This window comes from Siphateles boraxobius, unplaced genomic scaffold (assembly GCF_051911475.1).
Source record: "Siphateles boraxobius isolate OS27281-9 unplaced genomic scaffold, OSU_SipBor_1 26, whole genome shotgun sequence".
In the NCBI taxonomy this organism is placed as follows: Eukaryota; Metazoa; Chordata; class Actinopteri; order Cypriniformes; family Leuciscidae; genus Siphateles; species Siphateles boraxobius.
This window is the reverse complement of record NW_027508876.1, coordinates 18,668,376-18,695,126: the sequence shown is the minus strand read 5'-3', so window position 1 is coordinate 18,695,126 and position 26,751 is coordinate 18,668,376. Positions and strand designations below refer to the sequence as shown.

At 36.0% G+C, this 26,751-nt stretch overlaps 2 protein-coding genes across 2 annotated transcripts in view; one reads left to right on the top strand and one right to left on the bottom strand.

Moving 5' to 3' along the window:
- vipr1b (vasoactive intestinal peptide receptor 1b) overlaps window positions 1-24,195 on the top strand; it is a 62,938-nt gene extending 38,743 nt beyond the window's left edge. The window contains exons 5-14 of the mRNA XM_077244622.1: window positions 1,270-1,370; window positions 3,658-3,755; window positions 9,659-9,794; window positions 18,401-18,554; window positions 18,689-18,749; window positions 18,872-18,944; window positions 19,921-20,012; window positions 21,071-21,200; window positions 22,201-22,242; window positions 23,524-24,195. Coding sequence (XP_077100737.1) covers window positions 1,270-1,370; window positions 3,658-3,755; window positions 9,659-9,794; window positions 18,401-18,554; window positions 18,689-18,749; window positions 18,872-18,944; window positions 19,921-20,012; window positions 21,071-21,200; window positions 22,201-22,242; window positions 23,524-23,718 — 1,082 coding nt within the window. The 3' untranslated portion in view covers window positions 23,719-24,195. The remainder of the gene's footprint in view (window positions 1-1,269; window positions 1,371-3,657; window positions 3,756-9,658; window positions 9,795-18,400; window positions 18,555-18,688; window positions 18,750-18,871; window positions 18,945-19,920; window positions 20,013-21,070; window positions 21,201-22,200; window positions 22,243-23,523) is intronic.
- The window catches only part of fam162a (family with sequence similarity 162 member A), a 155,805-nt gene that overhangs the window by 113,892 nt on the left and 15,162 nt on the right, over window positions 1-26,751 (bottom strand). The window lies entirely within an intron of this gene.

Here is a 26,751-nt window from a genome sequence, read left to right as displayed (position 1 = left end):
GTACGCGCCTTACTCTGCGAGCTGAAACCTCTGTGCCTGTTGCCACCAAGTCTTGCTGTAGCTCTTTTGCAGTCAAGTCTCCTTTTCCTGACCCATCCAGGTAGTGTAACCATTGTTCAATTAACTTTGAACTTGCGAACCATGTGTCCAACGCTGTCTCTAGGAACATTTAGTGCCTTCGCTATCTTTTTGTATCCTGTTCCTTGTTTGTGAAGGGCGATGAAACTTATTTTTGAAACTCTTTACTTTTTGGACCATTCTTTTGACGTCGCCATATTTCTAACATGCAGTCAAATGTAACACTCAACAAACCTAGCCAGTTCAGATATTTCATGTGATTAATTGCATCAAGTGTGCTTGAGACAAAATCTGCTTTGCAGATTTGAGCGGTTGTGAGGGATTCTATTCAGGGGGTTGAATAATTTTGAGACATTTGAAGTCATTAAAAGTTTCAGTTGAATTTGGAGAAACCACTTGAAACATTTGTTGTGTTGAGCTATTTCAATTACTTTTGTTAGATTTTTTTCATTGTAAACAGTTGAAACTCTGTAAATTTTCAGGCCAATAAACCTGATTTGAAATTGGGGATGAATACTTTAGATTACAACTGTACATGGGGAGTAATGAGGGAACTAAACAGAATGATTAACTAATGAGTAACCAAGGAAACAAACTACAAACTCAGGCAGGCTTAAACAGAACATACATGTTACATTTCATTTATAAATTTCCCTTAAGTAACTTCAATGTAATTTGAAAATTTTGTTTATAACTTATAATGTAGCTACCTACCTTTTCAAACAGTATTTTGAATGTAGTTTAACTCCTTAAAAAAGTGATTACAATTAGCTTTCCCAACACTGCATAACTCTTATGACCTAAAAAATGTTGTTTTTCTTTACCAAGCATCTCAATAATTCATTGTTCAAATTTGTATACAGCATAGATCAAAACAATACGCTCACTGAATCACAGTGCTCAGTTGGGTCTCATTGCGTATTGATCTGATACAGAGTTTTGCATTCAGTGGGCCACTGTGCAGCGAGAACTGCCAAGAAACACCTCAGCGAGACGGTTGACGTAGCCCCGCATTTCTCTGCTTTATTCCATAAAGCCATTTAACTTTGTGTGGACTCACTCCAAGACGCCAGCTCTCAGGGCTCACTTTGTTTCAGTTAAAATCGAAAGAGTAATAAACAGATGCAACTTCTAAATGGAGCAGCCAGCATGTGTATCTTGAGGTTAATGACCTTTACATTTCTCACACAGGTAACCTCTCAAAGACTTGCACTGCTGATGGCTGGACTGAAATGGACCCGATGGAAATCGCAGTGTATTGTGGCTATAATCTGAATGGCACTGTTGACGACGTAAGTACAAATTGTTTCTCTGTTCGGCGAGTAATTGTTTCTCACGGAGACGTAAGATTATTTTAACATTTACAGTACAGGGGCTTGTCAGTGATTTTTATTGCCGTCCAAGTTTTTTTCTCCAACCATCTGCGCAAAAATTCCTGGCTGAATTACCTACTGTTTTTCTGAATTTAAATCCCATCCGAACTCTGAATCCACATTTCTGAGTTTACAAGAAGGTATCAATTCAAAAGTCATTGTCTAAATCCTTTTTGACCCCTGCAAAGTGGGGTAACCGGTGCACTTCACACTAAATATGGACACTTTTATTACTGAAATACGAGCTGTTAAGAAGACAAAGAAATAAGAGAACAAAATCATGTGATCTTTTGAGACTATTTCTAACTTACTCTAAATTAAGTACAGTACATCTGCTAATTTCCACATTTCTAAAATGACATCCATCAGTTTGAGAGATAAAATTCTAGACAGAAAACCAATTAAACCATAGCACATTCCTATTTTTAAACAGGATATTTAAATAATAAATAAGATATTTTTTTCTATTGTTAAATTAAATATAAATTGATTAATTGTCCAACAATAACAGAAATGTTGTTTACAGCTGACGATTACATGACTGACCACTTAAGCAGCACGTTCATTGGTTCGTAGTATCACAAAACTTTCTCCCCAACTGTGAATAAATCGACATCTGAGGTACATGCAAATGTATTTTTAGAAGTCCCCATGAGAAAAAATTACCATCCATATAGGGCTAAAGTAGTTCACTATCACTTAAGTTAATTGGGAGACATTAGAGAGCATCATACAGTACGTACATGCAAAATATCTTAGAACATTTATGTCAAACTAGTGTTCAACTCCACTGGCATTATACAACACTGAAATGCTCAGGCTCTTGACGTATTGGACTTTAAGCCCACACAAAACGATCATTCTCATGTCAAATTGAGTGTCCCTCACCCAAAAAACCCAAGCTTTAACGTTCACCTTTTTTCAGTCAACCTCTTAGCCTCCTTTTCCAGCCTGCCTTTTATTGCCTAGTGCAAACTAAGTCCAAACATAATAGCTCCTTTATGTAGTGATGCACGTCGGTGTCAATCCTTGGAGGCATTTGTAAACATACAAATAAGCCATCGCTGAAGTTATTATATAACATGAAAAGCCTTGATCTTTTGAGCAGAGTATAGTTAAGTGAAGAGCAAATGACCTTTGCCCTTTGATGAAAGCTTTCCCAGCATGTTTTCGCATCAGCAGGATGGGTAATCAGCACGTTCAGTCTTCAGACCAACCGGGAATATGTGGGCATGGGACATAATTTTATGTTCTTGTTGATGAGTGTCTGATGCTCCTTGTTGCTATGTTCAGGTTTTTATATTCAACTTTGGTCAAAGGCTATAGATGGGGTTATTTAAAATATGCAGGTGTGTCTTTGAAAAATTTGCATTGGAGAGACAGCACAGTACCCATACTTACCACAAAAAAGAAAACCTTGAGTAAGAATCCTCCTTTTCAGACATCAGGATCTTAAAATGGACACAAAGCCAGTGCACTGAGTAATGGTCAGAGACCATGGCTGTTGTTTTTATGAGCTGTAGTGTTTATGAAGGTTGTTTTGAGGGGCAGTGAATGCATGTTTTGACCCCACTCTCGTCAAACATACTGAGAGCAGTGTGCTTTTTTAAAAATCGTTTATATTTAGTTTTACACATTAAACACAATACTGACATACTACACGTGAGATACTTTTTTAGTCCAAGACAAAATGTGAATTTCTTGCTTTTAAAAGAATGATAAGCTAGAAAGTGCATTTAGTGGTTGTAAGAAATGTAAACCCATAATCAAAAGGTTTTATTCACTACTGTCATCATTTTAAGCATGCACGATGTTTCAGATCGTATGGCAAGTGTAAACACTTAAATCGGATATAGGTCACAATTGAAAGAACGTGGTAACGGACGGTCAAAAAAAAATATTATCATCAATGTTGAAAACAGTTGTGTTGCTTAATAGTTTTCTGAAAAAACAGTACTTTGCCAAATAGAACATTTAAAAGAACAGCATTTATTTGAAATATAATTTTTTGTAACATTATAAAAGTATTTCCTTGGATCAATTTAATGCATAGTTGCTAAATATAAGTATTAATTTCCTTTTAAAAAAGAAAATTGCGGACCCCAAATTTTTTAACGGTAGTGTAATTTGAAAATTTTTGCTGACATGGTTATTTAAACTGAGTACAGTGCTGTTTAGTGAACACATTCTTTCTTTTCTTTTGCAGGATAGTTTCTTCAGGTCAATAAAGATTGGCTACACCATTGGACACAGTGTTTCTCTTATTTCTCTTACTACTGCCATTGTAATACTTTGTATATTCAGGTAAGAATTTCTACATTTGTTGAAACTATGCTAACATGTAGGTCTAGGGGTGGGTTATGTTCAGCAGATTATGCTCGTCTGCCAAAACAATGTGTGAGAAGGAGTAAGGGGATGCTTAGGTAGCTAGCTTGAAGCCAATGGGGCTGTCGGTAAGAACAGGTCCAGTCTAGTCACTCAGGTATCAAGGTCTTTATTTTACATCCAAGCAGGTGTGTGTGTGTGTGTGTGTGTGTGTGTGTGTGTGTGTGTGTGTGTGTGTGTGTGTGTGTGTGTGTCTGTGTGTGTGTGTGTGTGTGTGTGTGTGTGTGTGTGTGTGTGTGTGTGTGTGTGTGGGTGCGGTTTCTAGAAAAGAACAGAAATACAGTGTTTTAGTTTACAATAAACAATGTAAACTATCAATGTAAATAGTTTATCAATGTAAACAATGTAAACCATCAGATTCATGGTAACTGCCAATATTCCATTGAATTCACAGGAAATAAAGTAATTTAGACAATACATTAGGCCATCTACTCATACTATAAGCTCATCAAATACACATCTAAATAACTAAAGAACATGCCTAAGGAGGAAATACTCAGTTGATAAAGCCTGATAGAGCCCTTATTGGCTTAAGATCAGGTGGGTGGAGCTAGAGGTTAATAGGGAAATGAACAGGCTAAGAGGGCTGTGGCAAATGCTTTGCACTTTGCAGCTTAGGGACACAAAAACTTCTCAACAATGTGGTTACACTTTATTTTAAGTTGTCCTTGTTACATTGTAATTACACATTTAAGTACTGAGTAATATTAATTAATTACATGTACTTACCATAGGGTTAAGAATAGGTTTTTGGTTTAGGGTTAGCTGCATGTAATTTTGCATAATTTATAGTCATTAGTATAGTAACTACATGTAACATAACAAGGACACTGAAATAAAGTGTTACCATTTTTTTTTTTTTTTTTTAGATGTATCATGTTTGTAGTACCATTTTTGCTTCAACTAGTTTTAAAGAACCTATCCAAAGCAATTATTTTTAGGACAAATGACTTTGTGTCTACCTGACAGTTCAAATGAGCTGAGAGTGAAATAATTCAATTTTTAAACATCTTCATATAAATGAATTGCAAGAACAGGGTCCAAGAACAGGGTACAATATACAAGTTACGACTGCCTGAAATTCTTTAAAAAAAAATTTTTTATAAATAGTGAGATTTTAAATGTAACATGGAAAACATTTTTAGAATGTGATTTCAAATTTGAGATCATTTTTTAAAAATGTATTCATTTATTTTAAAATGGTATTACAAATCTCTTAATTACAATTTATTTGAATATTTCCTGGGCAAAACAGTTTTTCAACCTTTCTGTCCCCACATGAAGTTCACACTGAAGGAGGACATTTTAACAGGCTTTAAACACAGAAAACAGTGTTTCATGCATGGTTAAAGCCAACCCTAAATGCACCGTGAGGTGTCATGGAGCGAGTCACTGAATCGCTGAAGCTGTCGAGGATTAAACAGCGAACAACATGCTTCCGTTGTGAGACTACAGTGATTGATCTGGCTCACTAGAGACAGAACTCCCTGCTTTCTTATATTTTCCAACACACATTTCATCTAGGGCAAAGAAGACTCTTCACCATCAGAGAATCATTTCAGTGCAGTGTTCGTAAATAAACCATTTAAGCGGCACAAAGTTAGCGTTCAAATCACTTAGGAAACATTATTTGTGTATGAATTAAACATTAAATTTGTAGTGGATTAGACTATTAATGATGCTGTTCTGGTGAATGATTCATTTTTGACATGGCACATTACTGTGACATGCTCATTACAATAACTGCAATGGATGTATCTTGGTCATAATAAGGTGATCAGATTTCTGAAAACCAGGGACATTTCCTAGTTCAGTTGTCAAAATACTATCACTGAATTATTAGTTCTATGAATTAACTCCCCGGAGCGCAAATACTGTAAACGTCACATCCGGCACTTTTTTTCTCTCACACAAAGTCCTTTGCATAAAAATCAGTCTTCAGGCTCTCTACAGTCAAGTCGTGGAATGTCTCATTTTTTACGTTTTGTTAGAAGCTGTTCACACATTGGGAATAAAATAAGCGATTAATACATGAAAATGATTATATATAGCCCCTTTAAAATATTCACTACTGTAAGTATGCTCTGGTAACCAACAGGCTATGTTGTTAAGGCTTATTTACACTGTAAATGCAGGGTGTTTAGAACTTGCTATAAAATGGGGACATTTTTGGGGACAGGACTCATAAAACCAGGACTCCGTCTAGTCCGCGTCTGATAAACCTAGTAAGAAGCTGACCTATAAAAATGCACAAGTTCTGCTGTAAACAGTCATAAACGGATACTTTCAGCATCTCACAGCACAGTTATTACAGCGTCAATCCTCTTTGGAGCATCCTGGGGTTAAGTGCTTTGCTCAAGGGCACAAATATGATAGTTCACGGCGTTCTTCTTCTGATTACCAACCCGAGGTTTAACCACCACAACCCACCCTTAATGCTGCCATTCCCATCAGTAATAAGGTTCATGTGTATCACAAGTATGGCAGAACAGTAAAGCTGCTCATGTTCAGCTCTGGAGCAAAATAATCAGTCCTAATCCCATCTCTTAACACTATCTGCACTCGAGCTGCAGGCTTTAGCAGTCTTAACTGAGACTATATCAGTCTGGTGTGGGATTTTAGGGACTGACAGGGGCTGAAGACCTGATCACACCTCAGGTTATTATTGCCGGTTTGAACACTTGCTCCCACTCCATTGAATGACTCGGGTCACAAGTTGTCATTGGTTGGTGGAAACACAGTCTGTGGTCTAATTAAATTGTTCCTTTACCAAGAAACACTTGGTAAAAAAGTTTTGTAGAGTCTAAACCTGTCAGTGGTATAATGCAAGGTTATCCTGCAGATGGCCACGCAATAGTGACACAACATAGACCCGTGTGTCTGTAAAATCGTGCTGATAGTGTCAGATCACAGCATGTGAAATAAGCAAACCAGAGACATCATGCCTGCGCATGAGTTCTAGGTTAAAGGAAACACACTGATTTGACCTTTAACTCAAATGAATGTAAAGTTATAGTCAGTAAGGGAGAACTGCAATGTTATGCAATGAAATACTGCAACTGGTATAAAAACCAACGCTTCATCGCTGGTTCGCATGTGTTTTTGAATCTTTATTTTAATGTCATTGTTCATATACTGAAAAAAATCTTTTTTTACTTTACTAAACTAAACATAAGTTATCCAATTGATTAGTCCAATATATTTGGACTAAACTTTTGGGCAAAACTCTAAAAAGCCCATGAAAAAAAAGAGATTTTTACAGTGTAGGAACCTTATCAAATATCCAAACCTAGGGGTGGATGCTGCTGTGACCATAAAAACGAGATTCATTGATTTCGCCCTGCTGTAATGTATAATATTTTGGATCCATCTCAGCAGGCTTTTGACACAGGAACAAAACAATTGGATTTCATGGAGTAATCAATAGTAACTTTTCCACACATTGTTTAGAATTCATCTTACTGGACACATAATTGTAACAAATTGAAACAAGACATCACCAATGAAGCTAGACAAATTAAAATCCAATAGCATAAGTCAAAAACCAGACAAAAGACAAATTCAGGGAAACTCAGTATAAACAGACTCTTCAATGATGAAGTTGCTAGACAAAAGAAATACTGGTAACACTACATTAGTTAACATGAACTAACAATACTTCAAATACAGAATTTATTAATCTTGGTTAATCTCAGGATTTACAATACATTTAATACAATGTATTAATTTATTAATTTTAAGTTCTATCCGTTAACATTGCAGTTAATGCTCTGAACTAACATGAACATTAACATTTGCATTAACTAACCTTAAGAAATGCACAAAAAACATATTGTGCATGGTTAGTTCATGTTAACAAATGAAATCTTAAAGTGTTACCGAAAAGACTTGAGCCAATAAGCTTAATAATAATAAGCTACTAAAACAAGTCTTTGATGTCCCCATAGTGTATATGTGAAGTTTTAGCACAAATTACCCCACAGGTATTTTTATATAGCATGTTAAAATTGTCACTTTTTGAGGGTGAGCAAAAACGCACAATTTCTGTGTCTGTCCCTTTAAATGCAAATGAGCTGCTGTACCCGGCACAGAGGGCGGAGCTACAACAGCTTGTGTCCTATTACCTCACACAGACATGTACTGAAAATTTCAAACACTTTTAGCCTTTTATGTTCAAACCTGAGTCAGAAAAAGATGGAGAGACTCAAGAAGATTGTGACAACATGTACAATGCAACAGGACATTCCTGAATGGTTAGTTGATGAATTCATGTTGCATTTGTGTAGTTATCTTCTAGACATTAATTAGCATATTCTGTCATGCCGGGTTCATGTAAATTCTAGGGTTGGTGATGTCACTAACCCGGTAGGAATGTCCTGCAGTCCTTACCAGCTGTTTGTTGTAGTCCTTGAAAAATAATTTCTTTAAAAGAAAATATCTCCCTTTGCTTTGAACTTTGAAACAATAACATTACATACTAACTAAAGTTCGAAAAGTGAAATCATAATCCAACCCTTTGAAACATGATTTTCATAAAGAGGATATAATATTTGCATGTAGAGACAAAACGCAGAATCTGCATTGTGTTGTGTATTTAGCTTTGTGAGAAGTACATTACTCTTGAAAGTTTGAGGTCAGTTAGATTTTTTTTCCTTTAACAGAAATTACTACTTCAGCAAGTGTGGATTAAATTGAACAAAAGTAACAAAGTAGTTAAAAATATTCTGCTTTATATAGATTTTGTTCTGTTGAAATTTCTGTTCATCAAAGAATCCTGAAGAAAATGCATCGTTTATTAAGCAGCACAAATGTTTTCAACATTGGCAATAAGAAGAAATGTTCATTGAGCACCAAATCAGCATATTAGAATGATTTCTTAAGGATCATGTGACTGAATACGGGAAATTTTAATAATATTCCACAATATTCTCGTTTTTTTATCAAATACATATTATTTTTTTCATACTCATGAGTGACAATAGGATTCAGATTATTCTGATAGGGAACCCAGCAAACAATTTGCAAATTGATCAAGTGATGCAAAAATTGAATCCCAGCAACATCAACATTTTTATTTTTGGGGTGGGATTATTTTTGTATTGTCTTGTATTGTGTTATAAGCTAACAGTACTTACAGCATGACAGATTTGTAGATGTGTCAGTATTTGAGAGTACGACTGTTAGGTTCTATAAAATATTAATCTTTTCTTTGAACCTGAGGCAGAAAGAACCCAGTGTTTAAACAAAGTGTCAGCTGTTTTACAAGTGTGAGATATGGACAATATAAACAAAACAAAAACATGTTCAGGGTGTTCTTGGATATTAGATTGCATGTCTATGCAGGTCTTAATGAACTCTTAGAAGAATAGCTCCCCCATAAAATCAATATTATGTCATAATTTACTCACTCTTGTATTTCTCCAAACCCATATGACTTACTTTGTTCCATAGTGTAGATGCATTGTGGTTAGTATTCTGACTGCACAGCCATTGCTTGATAATATTAAATAAGCATGTTGGACATTAAACGAGCAGCTATAACCTTGAATTTTAAATCAGATTTTGTGAATTCCCATGTTTACGGTAAGTAGAAATGTGTGTGAAATGGACAACACAATGCAACAAATTACCTGTTTAACGAACCCCTTTCAAGGACCAGAAAGCTCAATTAGGATTTCGTTTGTAGTGTAATTAGCTGTCATTTTTTTCCGTTATTAGTTCCAAGGACGGGATGTAATTAGGGGGCAGGGGACTTCTCAATCAGGCTTATCGTATTTTAGATTCAGTAAGTGTGGCTGATTGTATTCCTTGTATTCCCTCAGGAAACTCCACTGCACGCGTAACTATATCCACATGCACCTGTTCGTGTCCTTCATTTTGAAAGCCGTTGCTGTCTTCGTCAAAGATGCGGTGCTGTATGATGTTGTTCAAGAGTCTGACAACTGCTCCACTGGCTCTGTAAGTTCATTATTGCACAGTCTGTTTATTTATTTTTCCCATGGATCCCTCAGCAGTCTGTAACAGTTTCTATTAGCGAACTGTGTGAGATCCACATGCAGCAAACCAAGTATTCATCCAGCATTGTTAGTAATCAGAGTAAATATAGTCTATCCCAGCTGATCACGTTTACATTTCTTTATACTCATGGGTCTCGTGGTGTGTTAACAGAAGTGTCTTGGGCCTCTAGACTGTTATGTCTGCTGCTAAACATCCGTGGGCATAACTTCACACTCGCTGCTGAATTTATTGCTTTTGGTGACCTCTGTTTGAACCAGCTTTGCCAAAATGCTTGTTCCAGTTATTCTGGACGGCGTGTACTCTCACTGTTATTGTTGTAGCCCCTAAAGCCAAATTCACTTTCACAGATTTTCCTTTCAAAACTGCAAAATCACAAGATGTGATGTGAAGTTTGGGTGATTTTTTACACTAACACCATAGGGTATTTCTTGTGTGCTAGTTTTACACTACCGTGCTGACAAGCCTATGTTAACTGGTTTGCTAGTGTCCCACTAAGCTTCTTGTCTAGTTTAACCAGTAACATTTCCAGAAACTCCACCAGGACCAAAGCTAGTTGATTAACCTCACCAGCTAGGTTTTGCTTAAAGGTATTGTAGGTAGAAATCCACAAAAATACTTTTTGTCAAAATTTGTTTAAACTGTCTTTATATATCAATGCATAATTAAAATGTAAGTACTCTGGAAACAGAAATTATAAAAATCGAGTGTCTGTAGTCCTCTTAGGACTACAATAAACACAGCTCATTATTCCATTAACTCCCACTCCCTCCCTACTCGGCTCCTTCCAAAGCCACGCCCCCAAAACAAATGAACGCGCGATCCCGGTCATTCGCTCAGCTGGAAGAGTCGGACGTGTTTACCAGCTTTACCAGATGTAGTGACATCATGTCAGAATCACAAGTAATAAAATAACTAACTTTATCAGTATGAATATAAACAATTAACATGGCTGTTAGTACTCACTATCCAGCTCGCATAACGATACTTGTAAAGTTTAAAATATTTTACTAGCTCGTAACGGAATCAAACTCAATATAAGGCAAAGCTATAAATAGCTTCATTGATACACGTTTGCCGTTACTATCAGTTACACTGTGATGAAGGTGAATTTGTAAGATTCATAACATAAGATTGTTTACAGATAAACTGAATTACATACACTCAAACACCTTCTCACAACTGCATTGCAGACCCAAGATAATATAACACACACACACACACAACATATATTGTATAGCACATACAGATACAACATAAAGACATATGTAAACATATGTAGAGCATATAACAACAAACCAAACGTGAAAAAACGGAGTAGGTAGAGTTCACGGTGAAAATAGGAACACAGTTTAGGCAGAGGGTAAAGCTAGGTATAAAAATAGATCCCCTAAACTTTTTAACCTAAAGTTAGATTCGGCGAAATTAAATAAAACAGCTTTCGACTGCAGATAGGCCTATTGCTTATTTATCGTCTCAACCCTGGCTCACTAACAGTAACGTTATACTAGTCGACACCAAAGTTACACTGTCATAGCTAAGCCAGTACCGTTAGTTATGCTACGTAACGTTAGGTAGCTAATATTAGGTAGTTAGGTGTGCTAGTGATACATGCTTCATGAAAAAATAAATGCCATCAAAATGAAAACAGCAAGATTACCTGTCCAGCAGAAATAAAGCCATCATGGAGTCACTTTTCAGCCCCTTGAGATCACTCAGTAGTAGCCGACGCTGGAAAGCCACGCCGACTCTCTTATGATTTCTTTATTTATCCAAAGACTTTTTGTTCATAGCCTTTTCAAATACTGTCTTCCTTTTTTTAACTCGTTTGACTTCGCTGCCTCTATATGCAGGTAACGTTACTGAGAATTGTGACTGTTCTTTCTCTGCCATAATTGTTTGTTATTACTAGCTTCCGTTCTTTTTCAAACGGGTGCGCGCATTTGGGCTCCTCCTGTATCAGCAGAGGTGGTATCCATGGTAGCGAGGGAGAGTGACAGTCGCCCCAGCCAATCATTTCTTTCGTCCCGAATGGAATAATGAGCTGTGTTTATTACAGTCCTGAGAGAACTACAGACACTCGATTTTTATAATTTATTTTCCAGAGTACTTACATTTTAATTATGCATTGATATATAAAGACAGTTTGAAAAAAATTGGAAAAAAGTATTTTTGGGGATTTCTACCTACAATACCTTTAAACCAACAACATACAGAAATTTGTGAAAACAGATAAAAAAGGGGCAGTGACAAAATTAAAACAAACAAAAAATATGTAAAAGAACAGTAACAAAATTAAAATTAGATCATCCAAGTAAAACAGCAAACCTAGTAAAAGTAGTAAAAAGCAGGTAAAAGAGTGTCAGTGAAAAAAATTAAAATTAGACCATGCAAGTAAAACCGCAAAAGTAGTAAAAAAGCAGATAAATGAGTAACAATGTCAAAATTTAAACTAGACCATGCCAGTAAAAATAGTAAAAAGAAGGTAAAACAGCAAAAGTAGTAAAAAATCAGGTAAAAGAGGAACAGTGTCAAAATTAAAAATAGACCAGTCAGGTAAAATTAGTAAAAAGCAGGTAAACGAGTGTCAGTGACAAAATTAAAATTAGATCATACAAGTAAAACAGCAAAAGTAGTAAAAAAGCAGATATTAAAATTAGACCATGCAGGTAAAACAGCAAAACTGGTCAAACAAATGTTGCCTGTTTCCAGACCTGCACCAGACAATTCATGCTGGTTTTAGCTGTTTAGTTGAATATTCTAAGAAAATGAGTTGAATCCGGGTTTTTTTTATTGTCGTGGCAATCATTATGGCCTGACTGCTAGTAATAGTGAAGGACGTTTTCTGAGATGACTCAGCTGTTGAGTTGACTATTGATTGAACTTGACAAAGGAGCATAAACCTCTCAATGAAAACGTGGCTCCTTATCAAAGTGTGTAGAGTGAGTATGCTTCTAAAGTGAAGTGTCCTGCTGTAACACGTGTCCACTTTTCAGATCTGGCGTCTTTCAATGTCTGCAGTTTGAGCGGAAATTTACAAAAAGATCAATGCCGTTTGTGAAATCATCAGAAGTTTAATACTCTTTCAAACTGAGCATTTGACTCCGCTGATTTTTAAGGCAAGTGGATTTTAACTGCAACTTCCAGTAATATTATTTGCATCTTTAAAAAAATATTTTTACGATGAGTGAATTAAATAAATAAATATTTTTTTTAAAAGGTTTGAAATGGTCTGAAACACTGTGGCAGAAAGGATGCGCATGTTTAAATGTGGATAGTCCAAATCGAGTCGCTCTTTTCACAGGTCGCTCCAGGCGTGGAACAAAATATCAAATGAAAATGTCTATGATAACTATTTCTACAACAGAATTTACAACAAAAAAAATCACAAAAAGTCTACCATATTATTATTTTAGGGCAAAAAATTTTTTATAGCCATCTCTTTACATATATTGGAAAAGCCACAGTTTACATCTGTATCTACGAAAGTTCATAGTGATCACTGGCTTCCATCTCTCTCTTTTAAAGACTTTCTGCACACAAAATATAACTAATCTACTGTGGAATCAGTGAATATTAACAGCTAGGTTATGTGTCAAGCTGCCTTATTAACGTTATTCTCACCTTTAAATAACAGTAGGCCCATGGGGAATGGCAGAATGACTGATTGCCAGAAAACAGTGTTATGAAAAGTATTAGCCGCCGTGGTTTTATGCATGATACATAATAAATGCATTATAAAAGGCAGTTGAGAGGTTCAGCTCAGCAGAAGGTGTTTGTTAGCTATTTGTGTGGTTGAGCCTGCGGCGAAAGCTTTCTATCTATTTCAGGCAACGCGTGCCCTGAGCAAGAGGTTGCGGCTCTCAGAGTAATTTGGGATGATTTGTGTGCATTAGAACTATGAGCTGGACCCATTCATTCTGCGCTGCCTCATTTTGCAAGTCCAAAAGGAGAAAGCATCATTCAGAGCCTTCTGCTGTTCAAACTGTCGATTGCTTCATCCACCCAATTCTTTTCATCTGCCTGTAAGGCATGAAGTCTCATTTTGAGAGTTGCAGAGAGGAACAGAGTTTTAAATGTGTGAATCTTTCTATGATCTCAGATCACCTCAAAGATGTATTTTTAGAAAGAATGAGAGTTTCTATGTATAAAACTACATATTTTTAAAATCAAGGTGGGTGTCTGAACCAGACCTGTCAATCTTTTGATCTGATATTAAAGTATGTATATGTATTACAAAATAAATAATTAAAATATATACTGGAGAAAGAATATTTAGTTTGATATGTAACTAAATTAACAAAAATGCTGCCGATAGAAAACACAATAGAAATAAAATAATTCTTCTTGAACACACTACTGTTCAAAGGTTTGAGGTTGGTAAGATTTTAAAATGTTTTTGAAAGAAGTCTCTTATTCTCACCAATTCTACATTTATTTGATCAAAAATACAGTAAAACAGTAATATTGTGAAATATTATTAGCATTTGAAATGTTCCATGTCAAAGCTGAATTTTCCACAACATTACTTCAGTCTTCAGTGTCACATGATCTTTCAGAAATCATTCTAATATGTTAATTTGGTGCTTAAGAAACATTTCTTATTATTATTATCAATGTTGAAAACAGTTTTGTTGCTTAATAATTTTGAGAAAACCGTGATACTTTTTTTGATGATTCTTTGATCAATAAAGATGAAAAGAACAGAAGTTATTTGAAATAGATATCTTTTGTAACATTATAAATGACTTTACTGTCACTTTTGATACATTTAATGCATCCTTGCTGAATAAAAATAATTTTGTCTTAAAAAATATACTTACCCCAAACTTTTGAACAATAGTGCATGTACATTGCAAGGAACGAGAACTTTTTAGAAAATTAATGAAATTAAATTTCTTACTTTTAAATTCTGCCCTTAACTCCTCCTTTTCGACTCCAGTTTGAAACTCACCTGAACTAACCATCTTGCACATCCTTATTTTATTGTAGTTTCATTGATATGAACATCACAGTTCATTAACTGTGTTCAAACTGTTGTGTAGCACCACATCTAGATGTCAGGGTTCTGTCACTTCAGTTTATTTATTTTTGCTTTGGTGACGGATCTCTGACACTCTTATTGTCTTGGCAAATTGGAGTTCATACGTTCTTTTGTCCCGCTGATATGTTGTATGTGCGGAGCATGGTGTTCAGATCCCAGCACTTCTGTCTAGTTCGGGTTTGGTTCAGTGTTTATGTATGGACATTCATGCTCCATGTTTAGTCTCTTCTTGTAAGTGCATGGGTTTAAGGTTTATTCACTCATCTTGAGCTCTTGTGTGTTTTTGTAGAATGCCTGGTTTATATTTCAGTTGGCCAGCGGTTCTTGTGTTGTCTTGTTCTGTATAGCACTCGGCTTGTGTTTTTCATTGGCTCTCATGTTGTCATGTTTTATGCGACCACACAGTCAGTGAGTGCTCTCATTGGCTGCGTATTCGTGTCATGTTTTGTTTGAGCACATGGCTTGCGATTGTTTTCACTGGCTCTTGTTTTTGTCACGTTTTGTGTCAGTACCTGGCTTGTCATGTTTGTTTCTATGTGCCATTTATCTAAAATATTCTGGACCCCCAAAGTGAGTTTTTTGAAGGCGACCGTTATTTTAGAAAATTCCCCCTTAATATTTCACATTACGCTTGTCACGTGATACACCGCAGCCACAATAACACTGTATGATTGATGTATCGCTTTTATATTGTTTTCCCTTTTTTATTCAGAATATTCCCAAACTTGCTTATGTCAACAACTATCTGATATTCCGATTCTCAAATACGTGTGAGTGTGTTTTGTCATTTCAAAACCTTTATAAATAATCTTGATCTTGATCTATAATGTGAGATGCGCACCGCCATGTTTGTTTGCGCCGCAGTTTAGAGAGTCCTGGCAGTCGGATTTACAGCATGAAAATTAATCAGTTTCTCCCAAAATACATGTAGGAAAGTGGCCGGTGAACTGGGAAAAGAATAGAGTAAACTTTATAGGACTTACACTATGTTTATCTGATTTGAATAACACATGTCAGCAAATTATATTTGAATAGATTGTTATTGCTGCTTTCATACACATCAGTGCTTATGTGTGTATTTTGTGTATTTAAATATCTGAAATCTAAATTAAAAATTGTTTGAAAACACTGCAAATAGTTGTGATATTTGACAAGTGCTCTGCGTGTCCATCTCTGGCTCAGCGCCAGCCAACGGGTGAAAGCACAATTTGAATCTGGCAGTTATGTCACGTCACTGTTCATTCTAAATCCCATATGTGGGACCGTACTCTCAGGGGCACAGAAATAATACTCCCAAATAAGGGACCGTACCGCTCAAAAGGTTAACCCCCGCCCTTGTTACCTGATTATTGGTTTATTTGCCCCAGCACTCCCTCAGTACCCTCCTCATTTCCTCTCCTATTTATTCTCCTTGGCTGCATCCGCAATCACATTCTTCCTTATTATATAGTTGGCGAAAAACAGTTTGTGACAAAAAATGCACAAAGTACCCAGATGACCTACTACTTCCGGTGAGATTCTGAAGTGTGCATACGATGGCAGTGAAGTGTCGCTGTTAGGTCACTTTATAATGACAACATGGTGAATGTAGTACGTCCAGATTACATTCATGCTACACACATTCATACTATATAGAACATACTTTTTTATCGGTCGTAAAGTAATTACGTATTCAAAATAAGTACCTACTCGAGAGAGAGAGAGAGAGAGAGTATGCGATTTCGGATGCAGCCATTGTGTTTGCAGTCCTGAGCCAGTTCGTTGTCAATAATCAAAGCCTTCATGTTGTGTCCTGCTCCCTGCCTTAATCCTTCTGCTCTGCCCTACTGGTTTTGTTTATATTGAAGACTCAGAAGTTAGGAGTCCTTATTAATTCATTCTGCTCTTGAGCATGAGGACATGGCATTTTCAGCATCTTTGCTCTTTTCTTTTCGCCTTCAACCACTTACACCCTCCTGTCTGATTTCATTCCATTGTGTTTGTCTCACAGTTATTTGTTTATAGTCTTCCTGCAGTCTGCCTGCCATGTCTCGCTGTCCTCACGTAACAATCTCCTCTCTACTTCCCACCGGTACTGAACCACTGCTTTCATGAAAGCCTATTAGCAGTGCTTAAATTTCTCTAAAAGTGAGAGGAACCCAAAAAAGGGGAGCACTATCTAGGAAATACATGACATAAATAATTACCTCGATTAGGGTTTGTGAGAAATTACAAATGTATATATTTTTTCCCCTGTGCAAATTTTTACTAACTTATCAAAAACCATAACTTCCTTTACTTTGAACTTCTTAAATGTGCATAACATATTTAAACGTATATTAATGTACTTAAATATGCGAATTGTTGTAAATAATTCGTTTTTTATTTTAACATTCATTCATGCTTCAAATCAGATAAACAGATGTAATCTCATTTTGTATCTATATTTATAGGAGGAAAACTATCAAAGTGTCTGTTTAAGTTAGGTTAGTTACGAGAGTTTATTTGTTCTTGTTTTAGGGGGTCGTTATTTTTTATGAGAGAAAAAAATACAATTGCAAAAGAACATTTAAAATAAAAATACAAATAAATCTTTCATTTGAATATTAGCCAGTTGCATGTCTCCATTCTTCTTTATAATACAAACTGGGTTTCTAGCCTAAATTGAATTTTTTTTCTACTCTGAATTGAACTTTCACTGTCAGTGCTGTTACATTGTTACATTCTTTTGAAATTTTTCATTATGCTAACAATTGCATTGGCCTTGTCGAGCTCAATAAGTTTCCAAAATTCTGTTATGAGAAAAAAATAAGTGATCCATTTCTTAGTATTATAATACTGCTATTGGAATATTGATAAAGTAGTGTGGTGTAATAATATTTGCTAATTAAGGCTATCAGACATTTATACACGTACATGCTTCAACTATGTAATAACTGTAAACAGAAATATGTTGTTCAGATCAGATGTTGTTTGCTTTAGCTACACTCCTAAAAATAGAGGTTCTTTATTTGTGGTTCCACGAAGAACCTTTAACATCCACTGAACCTTTCCATTCCACAAAAGTTTTTTTGTAGTCAAGAAAGGTTAAAAAAAAAAGGTTAGATTTTGAAAATGTTCTTTTACACACACGAAAAAAAGGTTTGTTTCATTACTGTTCAATGAAGGGTTCTTTGGGGAACCAAAAATGTTTTTTTCTGTGGCAACGCTGCGAAAAACTCCTTTTGGATCGTTTTTTTTAAAGAGCGTATCTGCTTTGTTTCAATTTATTTTAATTTGCCAGTGAAGTTTATCACTCAATGTTAGTACTCTATGTATGATTTGGAAGCTATTGAATGAAGAGTGGATTTCTTTATAACGAGATATCTGAAATGATCATTGTGACATATGCATATTCAGTAGTTGCACTGCAGCACAGACATTTTACAATTTGTTGTTATCATCGTGGTAAATATCATGGTGCAGAGATTAGCACTCAAGGGTGTGAAAGACTTCAAAGCCATTTTCATTTTGGTCTGATTTTCAGGTTGGCTGCAAAGCTGTGATTGTCTTTTTCCAGTATTGCATTATGGCAAGCTTCTTCTGGCTCCTAGTGGAAGGTCTGTATCTTCATGCTCTGTTGGCCGTCTCCTTCTTCTCAGAGAGGAAGTACTTCTGGTGGTACATTCTGATTGGTTGGGGTAGGTGTCATAATATTTATGTGCATCTTTATTAACCTTTTTACTCACCCTTTTGTTAACCTTTGACATACTGATTATGTCAATAAGCCATATAAAGCGATTGACTGAATTGACACTATTTTATCTCGCTGCAGGAGGCCCAGCGATTTTCATCATGGCTTGGAGCTTTGCCAAGGCTTACTTCAAAGATGTGGGGTAAGATGAACACATCAGTCAAAGGCTTAAATGATTTTATGTAAAAATCAAGACATCAAATAATGCAAGGAAAAATTTATACATGACATTTGTATGCCGTTTTTTTTTTTTTTTTTTTTCAGATGCTGGGATATAATCGAAAAGTCTGACCCATTCTGGTGGATTATCAAAACCCCGATATTAGCTTCAATTCTGGTGAGATGCCCTTTCTATAAATATATTATATATTATTTAAAAATTCATTAGTATTTTATATTTTAAATACTAGTTTTTTCTTTTTCCTTAAAGAAAAGGCACCTTTTCATGATCTTTTTTAGGGCCCTATCCATTGGTCAACCTGGCTCCACATAATTAATATAATTTCCTGTGTAATAATTAATGAAAGCTATCAGATAACAATACATTTTAGATACACATACATATGTGAGAAAGCTTCTAATAATTATTGTGAAAACTTCATAGCAGTCAATCTCTCATGGGTTTTTACTTTGTGTTCTGGCTTTTTTCCCCAGTTTTTTTTACCCCCTTGCTTGTTTATAACCTTACAATATAATGATTTGCCTTAGTGCTGAGTGTTAAGATTTAAGTAACACAAAATCTGGTGACCTATGTGACAGGCAATGTCTCCCTCCAGGGATTTTCATTATACATGAAATATCAATAAGGGCTGAAAGGTGTGAAAAACGTTCTTAAAAGCCCTTCTTGGCTTTTCTTTTAAGAGATTTAAAGGAAAGAGAGAAAGGCTTGGGAGAGAGAGAGAGAGATCTGTCAATTCAAATCGAATGTTTATGGCGATTTATTTATAGTGTCTGGGATTTGCTATTTTAGGCTGAAAAACTGAGGCACTTCTTGTCTTCCTCCACTCAGACATGCCTATTGCACAGTTATTACTAGTTTTTGCTGGTCAGAAAGTAAAATGTCTTAATACAGGCCATCTTGTCTACTTAGAGGTAATGTTATCGGTCTCGCTGCTATCTTAAGGAGGTAGTTTTGTTCTGTACCTTTGCTAATAGACTTCATTCCCTGCTTTCTTCGAGACCGTAATGAAAAACACTGTGCTTCGGGACCATTGACTTTATGACCCCTCAGTGGTTTCAGTAATCTTTGCTGAATCATGAAGCAAAATAACGACACCCACCATTTTGTTATATTGTTTTTCCACCAACAACAGATGAACTTTATCCTGTTCATTTGTATCATCCGGATACTGCGGCAGAAGATCAACTGTCCTGACATTGGGAGAAATGAATCAAACCAATATTCGTAAGTATTTTGGACTCCATTCAAACAGGTTTTTGCTTTAAATTTGATTCATTCTGTCCTTTGTTCTCTTTAATCTCCTCACCCTGCTGAGAAGACCAGCTTGAAATTTAAAGGGATAAAAAGGTATAGTTCACACAAAATGAAAATTCTCTCGTCATTTGCTCACCCTCAAATCATTCCAAACCCATTTGACTTACTTTCTTCTGTGAGACTGCGAGACATCTTGAAAAAATGTGAATAAGATTCGAGAACTGCGGCAAAGGTGAAGATTGAACAGCGACTTAAATTTAATTGTTTTCCTTACAGGTATAGTATGACTTTGGAATATAGCAAATGAGTCATATGACTACCTTTACTTTATGTGTATGGTGTTTTTGCATCCCTTTTGAAGCTTGAAAATTAATAAATGATGACCGATTATTCCTTTTTGGGTGAACTATACCTTTAAATGCTGGCCAAGATTGGTTAAAGTGGATAAGTGCTGGTCTAGCCTTTAGACCAGCCTGAGGCTGACCAGCACGACCATCAGAAAACAAAAGCTGATTGGTCACAAGAGTCTTGTTGGTTAAGATAGTTATGAAGTCTGATGGGGACATCAGCATCTAAAGCACAACTTCTGCTGTAGATCAGCTATTCTGGTCTTTTCGGATGGGTGAGGATGGGAGGTACATGAGAAGCATTTTAGTTTATGTAATTTTAACACGGGCATAAAATATGGGGATATTTTAGCTGGTCTCTCCAGCAGCGAGTGAGAACCGACTGCACTGCAATCTCATCATCTAAAATGTCAGTGGCTCTCTCCACCATTGTTCAGATGATTTAATGTCCTTTGTCCTTGAGTAACTCTGCACTGTGCAGTTAGCACAAAACAAGACGCGGTTCTTAAGCACCTGCAATTTTCTACCCAGCATCACTAATGTTGTTATTCCAGTAATATGCTTTTCGATATAACCTCGTAATAATATCATTCTCAGAACCGTGCTGAGTGCAGGCTATGAATGACAACAAAGTATCGCATAATGCTATTTGTTATGTTTTTCCTCCCTTTTTTTCTATAGGAGGCTGGCAAAATCTACACTTTTGTTGATTCCACTCTTTGGGATAAACTTCATCATATTCGCTTTCATTCCAGAGAACATAAATACTGAACTAAGGCTTGTGTTTGACCTCATTCTTGGGTCATTTCAGGTACGTCTGAAGATCACTCAAACCATCTTTGAAAAAAAGAAAAGAAAAAAAAAAGTAGTGCCCAAATATCAATATATAGTCCCAAGTGACAGGAAATGCTCTCAGGCTAATGGTAGGACTGTTGTTCAAATAGCAGAATAGTTTAATGATGTGTGGTAGAACTGCTCAGGGGTGCTCAAACAGTCTCCAAAGAGCATCTCTGTCTCACACACTTTAGCTATTGGCTGTTGTTGTTTTTTTAATGGCATAATGGCATAATTGGGTGTATGGATTTTTTACCCTCTGGATGTTTAGAAAATTAACTCTCCTAAAACACTTTTCACACTCTCAATAATTTATTAATTCTAATTTAAGATCATGGACATTTCCTCCACATCCCAAATTATGTATTGTGTTTAATGGCATTCAGCATTGGAAATTATGGTGGTGAAAAATATTAATTTTTATACACTAAATATTAAAATTATTTATGCTTATTTTACTTTTTGATAAGATAATCATAGATAAAAAAGTATATATACACATTCTTATATATGTATACATACATTCTCACATATAATAACATCTATATTTAATTTTTTTTTTTTTAATTTGGCAAAAAACAAACTAAACTAAAAATATTATAAAGGCATGGTAAAAAGTTTCTAAGACAGTTTTAAATGTGACCTTCATATACAATTTTTTTTTAGTTTTAATAAAAATAAGCTCTGGGGACAAAAAAAAGTGCCCCAAATATAGGTTTCTTAGGCAGAGCCCCCAGAATGACTGGCATGAATTCAAGAAGGATCTGCCCCCCTTAGTTAAATATACTTTTGTCTGCTTCAGGACTCAAACCTATATTTTTAGGCCACAGTCATAGACAGTCTGGTGGGAAATGGGAATCTCTAGACATTTAGCACATTGTCATTCCTGTGTGTAATGCTTTGAATGAATGGCCTTGCAATGCCTACACTGTAGCTACAATGACGTACGAGTAAGTTGCTTTCATTTGTTTTAACAGGGTTTTGTGGTTGCTGTACTCTACTGTTTTCTGAATGGAGAGGTAAGACAGATGGATGGATATATGGATGGATGGAAATGTTTAGGTGCATTCATTTACAACTGATCAGAAGCCACTCCCTACAGTACATTAAAGTTTTATTTAATTTCTCTAAAGCTAAAAGCTCAAACCCTGGAAGCCTGTAATTGGCTTATATTCTGTTAGCTCACACATGCTGTAAATAGCTCAGTTGTACAGGCAGAGGTGGCCTATTACTCTGATATATGCATTGATGTTCATAGCGTCTTGGGGCTTCTAGCATGTACAGATTAAATAAAAGGGTCCCGGGTGCAGGCTGTAGCGCCAAGTGAGTTGCATTTTCAGTTGAATTTTCAGTTGAATTTGGGGAAACCACTTTTGTTTGATTTGTTCTATTGCAAAGAGCTGAAAGTCTATACATTTCTTCTTTACAACTGTATGTAACTCTCCTACATTTCTAGGAAACCTATCAGGGTACTTTCCACCACACTTTTCAGGTGAAATAAACATTAGAGGCAGTAAAACACCAACACATTTTTTTCCCCTTTTCACACAAATTATGATTACAGGGCAGATAATTGATCAATAAAGATTTATTTTTGCACGGCTCCTTGCACAATACTATGCTATGAATTTAAAACATTTTTGCCATAGCACATAACCAGCTTTTCTGATGTAGTAAACTTCCTCGGTAGCTCCTCTGTTACAGCATTGAACTTGTGATTTGGCAAGCTTAGGTTCTACGAGTACCTACAAATACGATCACAATAAAATAATTTTAGAAGCAAGCTTTGTTTATTCTCACACTATCAGTTAGGTTGGAGTAGGGTTTAGTGTAGGTGGTATGTTATTTTCAAACATGACAGAGCATCAACATTTTAGAGCCACTCACCGGACATTTCATTTCCGAACTGCTGTGCTTAACCAATATACTGTACATAAATGTCGCCACAGTCATGTTTAATTGTTTTGGAGGGAATTGAACACAATATTTACCATCACCCACTAGAGATTTCACTTTGAAACTGCAATATCATTTAGCAAAAATGTATACAAAGGCATGTTTACTTCATGAGATATGTAAGAAACCCGCATGAAAAAAATTATATCGCTTATAGCGCCTCTTGTGTCAGCTGTAAAAAAAACAACGTATCCCAGTTGTACTTCCAGTGAACCTGTGTTGCAAAAAACAGCATTTTCAACTCATTTTACTACCTTAATATGTCTTTTTAACGTAAAAATGTAGAGCATGACTTAAATTTATCCCTCACTGATTGATAGGATTGGATCTTGTCTGTCTCTCAGGTCCAAGGTGAGATCAAGAGGAAATGGAGACGATGGCACCTTGAAAGATTCCTGGGTCCCGATACCAAATACCAGCACCCATCTATGGGCAGCAATGGCAACAACTTCAGCACGCAGATCTCCATGCTGACCCGCTGCAGCCCCAAGACTCGCCGTGCCTCTGCGTGTCAGGACGAAACCTCCATCACAGTCTAACCTATCAATCTACAATGATGTGGTATCTTCACACCAGAATGAGACTTGTGAGAGGCCATGACGATGTTCTACTGAAATAGTTCTGTATTTCAGAATGTCTTAGTTCCTACATATAATTCTTTGGAGGTATGAGCTACTAAACCTTACATTTTTGCTGAATATAGCGCAATTTGATGCCATCGAAGTCATAACCAGATTCTTGTGAGAACAACTCAATATCGGATCACCTTCTGCAACACATAAATCCTGTAAATAAAGCCGTGGTGATCTTCTGGAGAGCAGAGATATTGCAGTTCTAGACCTTTTCCGTCACTTTGTGCCGACTCGGCTCTGCAGGGACACAGATGCAACAGCATCATCAAGAATGAATGATGATACACTGTTGGAAAAAGAGGTTAGGGATTCTCTACCTGGGCTGCTCTTATATATTTTTGCTTGTGAGGAAAGTTAAAAAAATGGAAAAAAAAGAAACAAAAAGGCAACAAAAAGTGGATTGTTGAATATCCAATATATGGAGATACACTGTAGAGACAAAATGTGATGTTTCTTCGAAACATGTTGTTAATTTTTTTTAACAATGTTTTCAGTTGTGTGTGTGTGTGTGTGTGTGTGTGTGTGTGTGTGTGTGTGTGTGTGTAGGTACGTTTGGAAGCTGAATGCCCTTCTCTGCACTATCATTCCAGATCAGTCATCCCAGCAGTGTCAACATTCAGTGTGCATGCTTGTTTTACTGTCAATGTGCCATGTGACATGACGACTTTATGGTCTAATGTCAAATCCTTTTGTGCAAAGAACAAACTATCCATTGTGACATCAATGTTCCCACAAGAACGGCCCTGTTGTAACTTGATAAAACTGTCACGGACTTTGACATTGCTTATTATTAATCTTAAGGAATAATACACATCAACCGATTCATGCTAACAATGGAAGTGGTATTTAAGTTTGCACTATTGCTAGTGATGTGGCATCTGTAAACTTACCATCTCCATTGTACTGTGGCACAAAATAGATTTCCAGGTCCTTTGGTTTCAGTAGCTACTTGCAGTGCTTGTTCAACTAGAAGAATTTTGGTGTTTATGAAAAAGCTAAAGGGAAATGAAAAAAGCAGGCCGTCCTGTCACACCAATGCTCTTGTCTCACAGTTTTACTCATTGGGATGGACTTGCAGCCAGATCAAGGCCTGTGAAGTCTCGGAAAAGCGACTCAAACTGGGTCAGTGCCACATTAAGGTAGTTCAGTGTCACATTAAGGTAGTTCAGTGTGGATTGGGTTTCTCATGTTTTTGTTTCCAGTGGAGTGTAAAATAATTATGTACAGTCACATCTGATAATATATAAAGGGAATGTACAGTAAATTAATTTTAATGCTGCAGATGGGATGTCTCGCAAAGGTTATAGTAAAATATATATATGTTTAAGCCTCAAATCACTGCCCAGTATTGTCTGATTACTTTTTTCTTTTTTTAAATGTGTGATTAGCCAGATTACCTCTCATCTTTCACGATAAAGAATGTATATTCTTATAAAAAATATGTTCAAGTTGAATAAAATGTAATTTTCAATGTATAAAAGAACAAATATCACTAAGTTAGCTGACTTTGTGAATTTTGTGAAGTACATATAGGAAAAGGTGCCTATTTTATTTAGTTGCGCTGTACAGGCTGTGTCTGGTTTTGGAATGATACACTGTTTGTTGTATTAAATTGGTGAAGCTTAATTTGTCAGCGCAAAGCAGAATAACTGGATGTTGTGTATATTAACTGTGTATATGTGCTGTGAAAGTGAGTAATATTTGTCCATACCGCATGCTACACAGGCAACGTACGGTACATTTCAAACGATATATTCACTAGCAGCATGACCCAAATTCTTTAAAGTCATGTGTAACACATAATGAATATTTTTGTATCCACATTTAAACAAGCTTGGTACACGTTATATGTATTTTTGTAACATTTGAGACCATTTTCCATTGTTGTCTGTTCACAATCAACAACTTTAAATAAACTTAAACTTAAGCTGTACATGTACATTGCAATTTTGTGACAGCATATATTGCTATTATATTTAAACGGCATGAAATCAAGATTGTCCCTATTTACTTTACACACACATTATTAATCTTGTGGTGAACAAATAATCTGTGGAAATTAATCCACAGAATTTTTTTTTTATATATATATATTTTAAGGAAAAATGTGTTTTGGTGTTAGCATTTGCTTCAATGCACTTTCATTCAATGCTTACCAGAAGGCAAAAGCAGAACGGTTCTTCAATATGTCTGGGGTTTGACAGACGCTAAGGCTCAGAGGGGATGCTGTGTATTTTAGTAGAGTGAAATTCCACACAGCAAATAAATAATTTACCTGAATCTCTCTTGGGGGGAAAAGGACTGTGACACAGGGCATAATCTTAGTTTTCTTAAAAGCAGATGGAAAATGGAAAATATTTGATATGGCACGTAACCCCACCAACAGTCGTAATCGTAACAATTTTTCTAATTAATTTATATGTAATTTCAGTGCCACCAACATCACCAAGCATAACTGCATAAACTTGCTTGTTTTGCTGCAACATTGGGTGGACCAGACACACACAAAAAATCAAACCATAACAAAAATTTTAATTTGACGATCCCAGAAAGCAAAACTCAAATTTGTATTCAATTGTTCTGGTATTCATTCTGAAACGATCACATCAGATGTAAAAATGTAATCTCTTCAGTATGTCATTTTACGCTTTCTGTTACCTTGAGTGAATCCAATTATAGTCACGCCATAATGTGGCTACATTATGACATTCGATTACATCAGCGGGGGTCTGACATGAAAGAACCATTTCCAGTCACTCATCATACACAAGCTGAGACCATTATGAATAGCCAAAGTAAAACACTCAAAAACACAAATTTAAGTCAGCAATGGTGAAAGATGAATTATCTGAGTGTGGTTTCACTTCTTTTCCCTTAACTATCTCTCTTAAAGGCCAGTCTCAAAGTCTCTGCTTCAGTGTAGGCATACATGCAGTGACA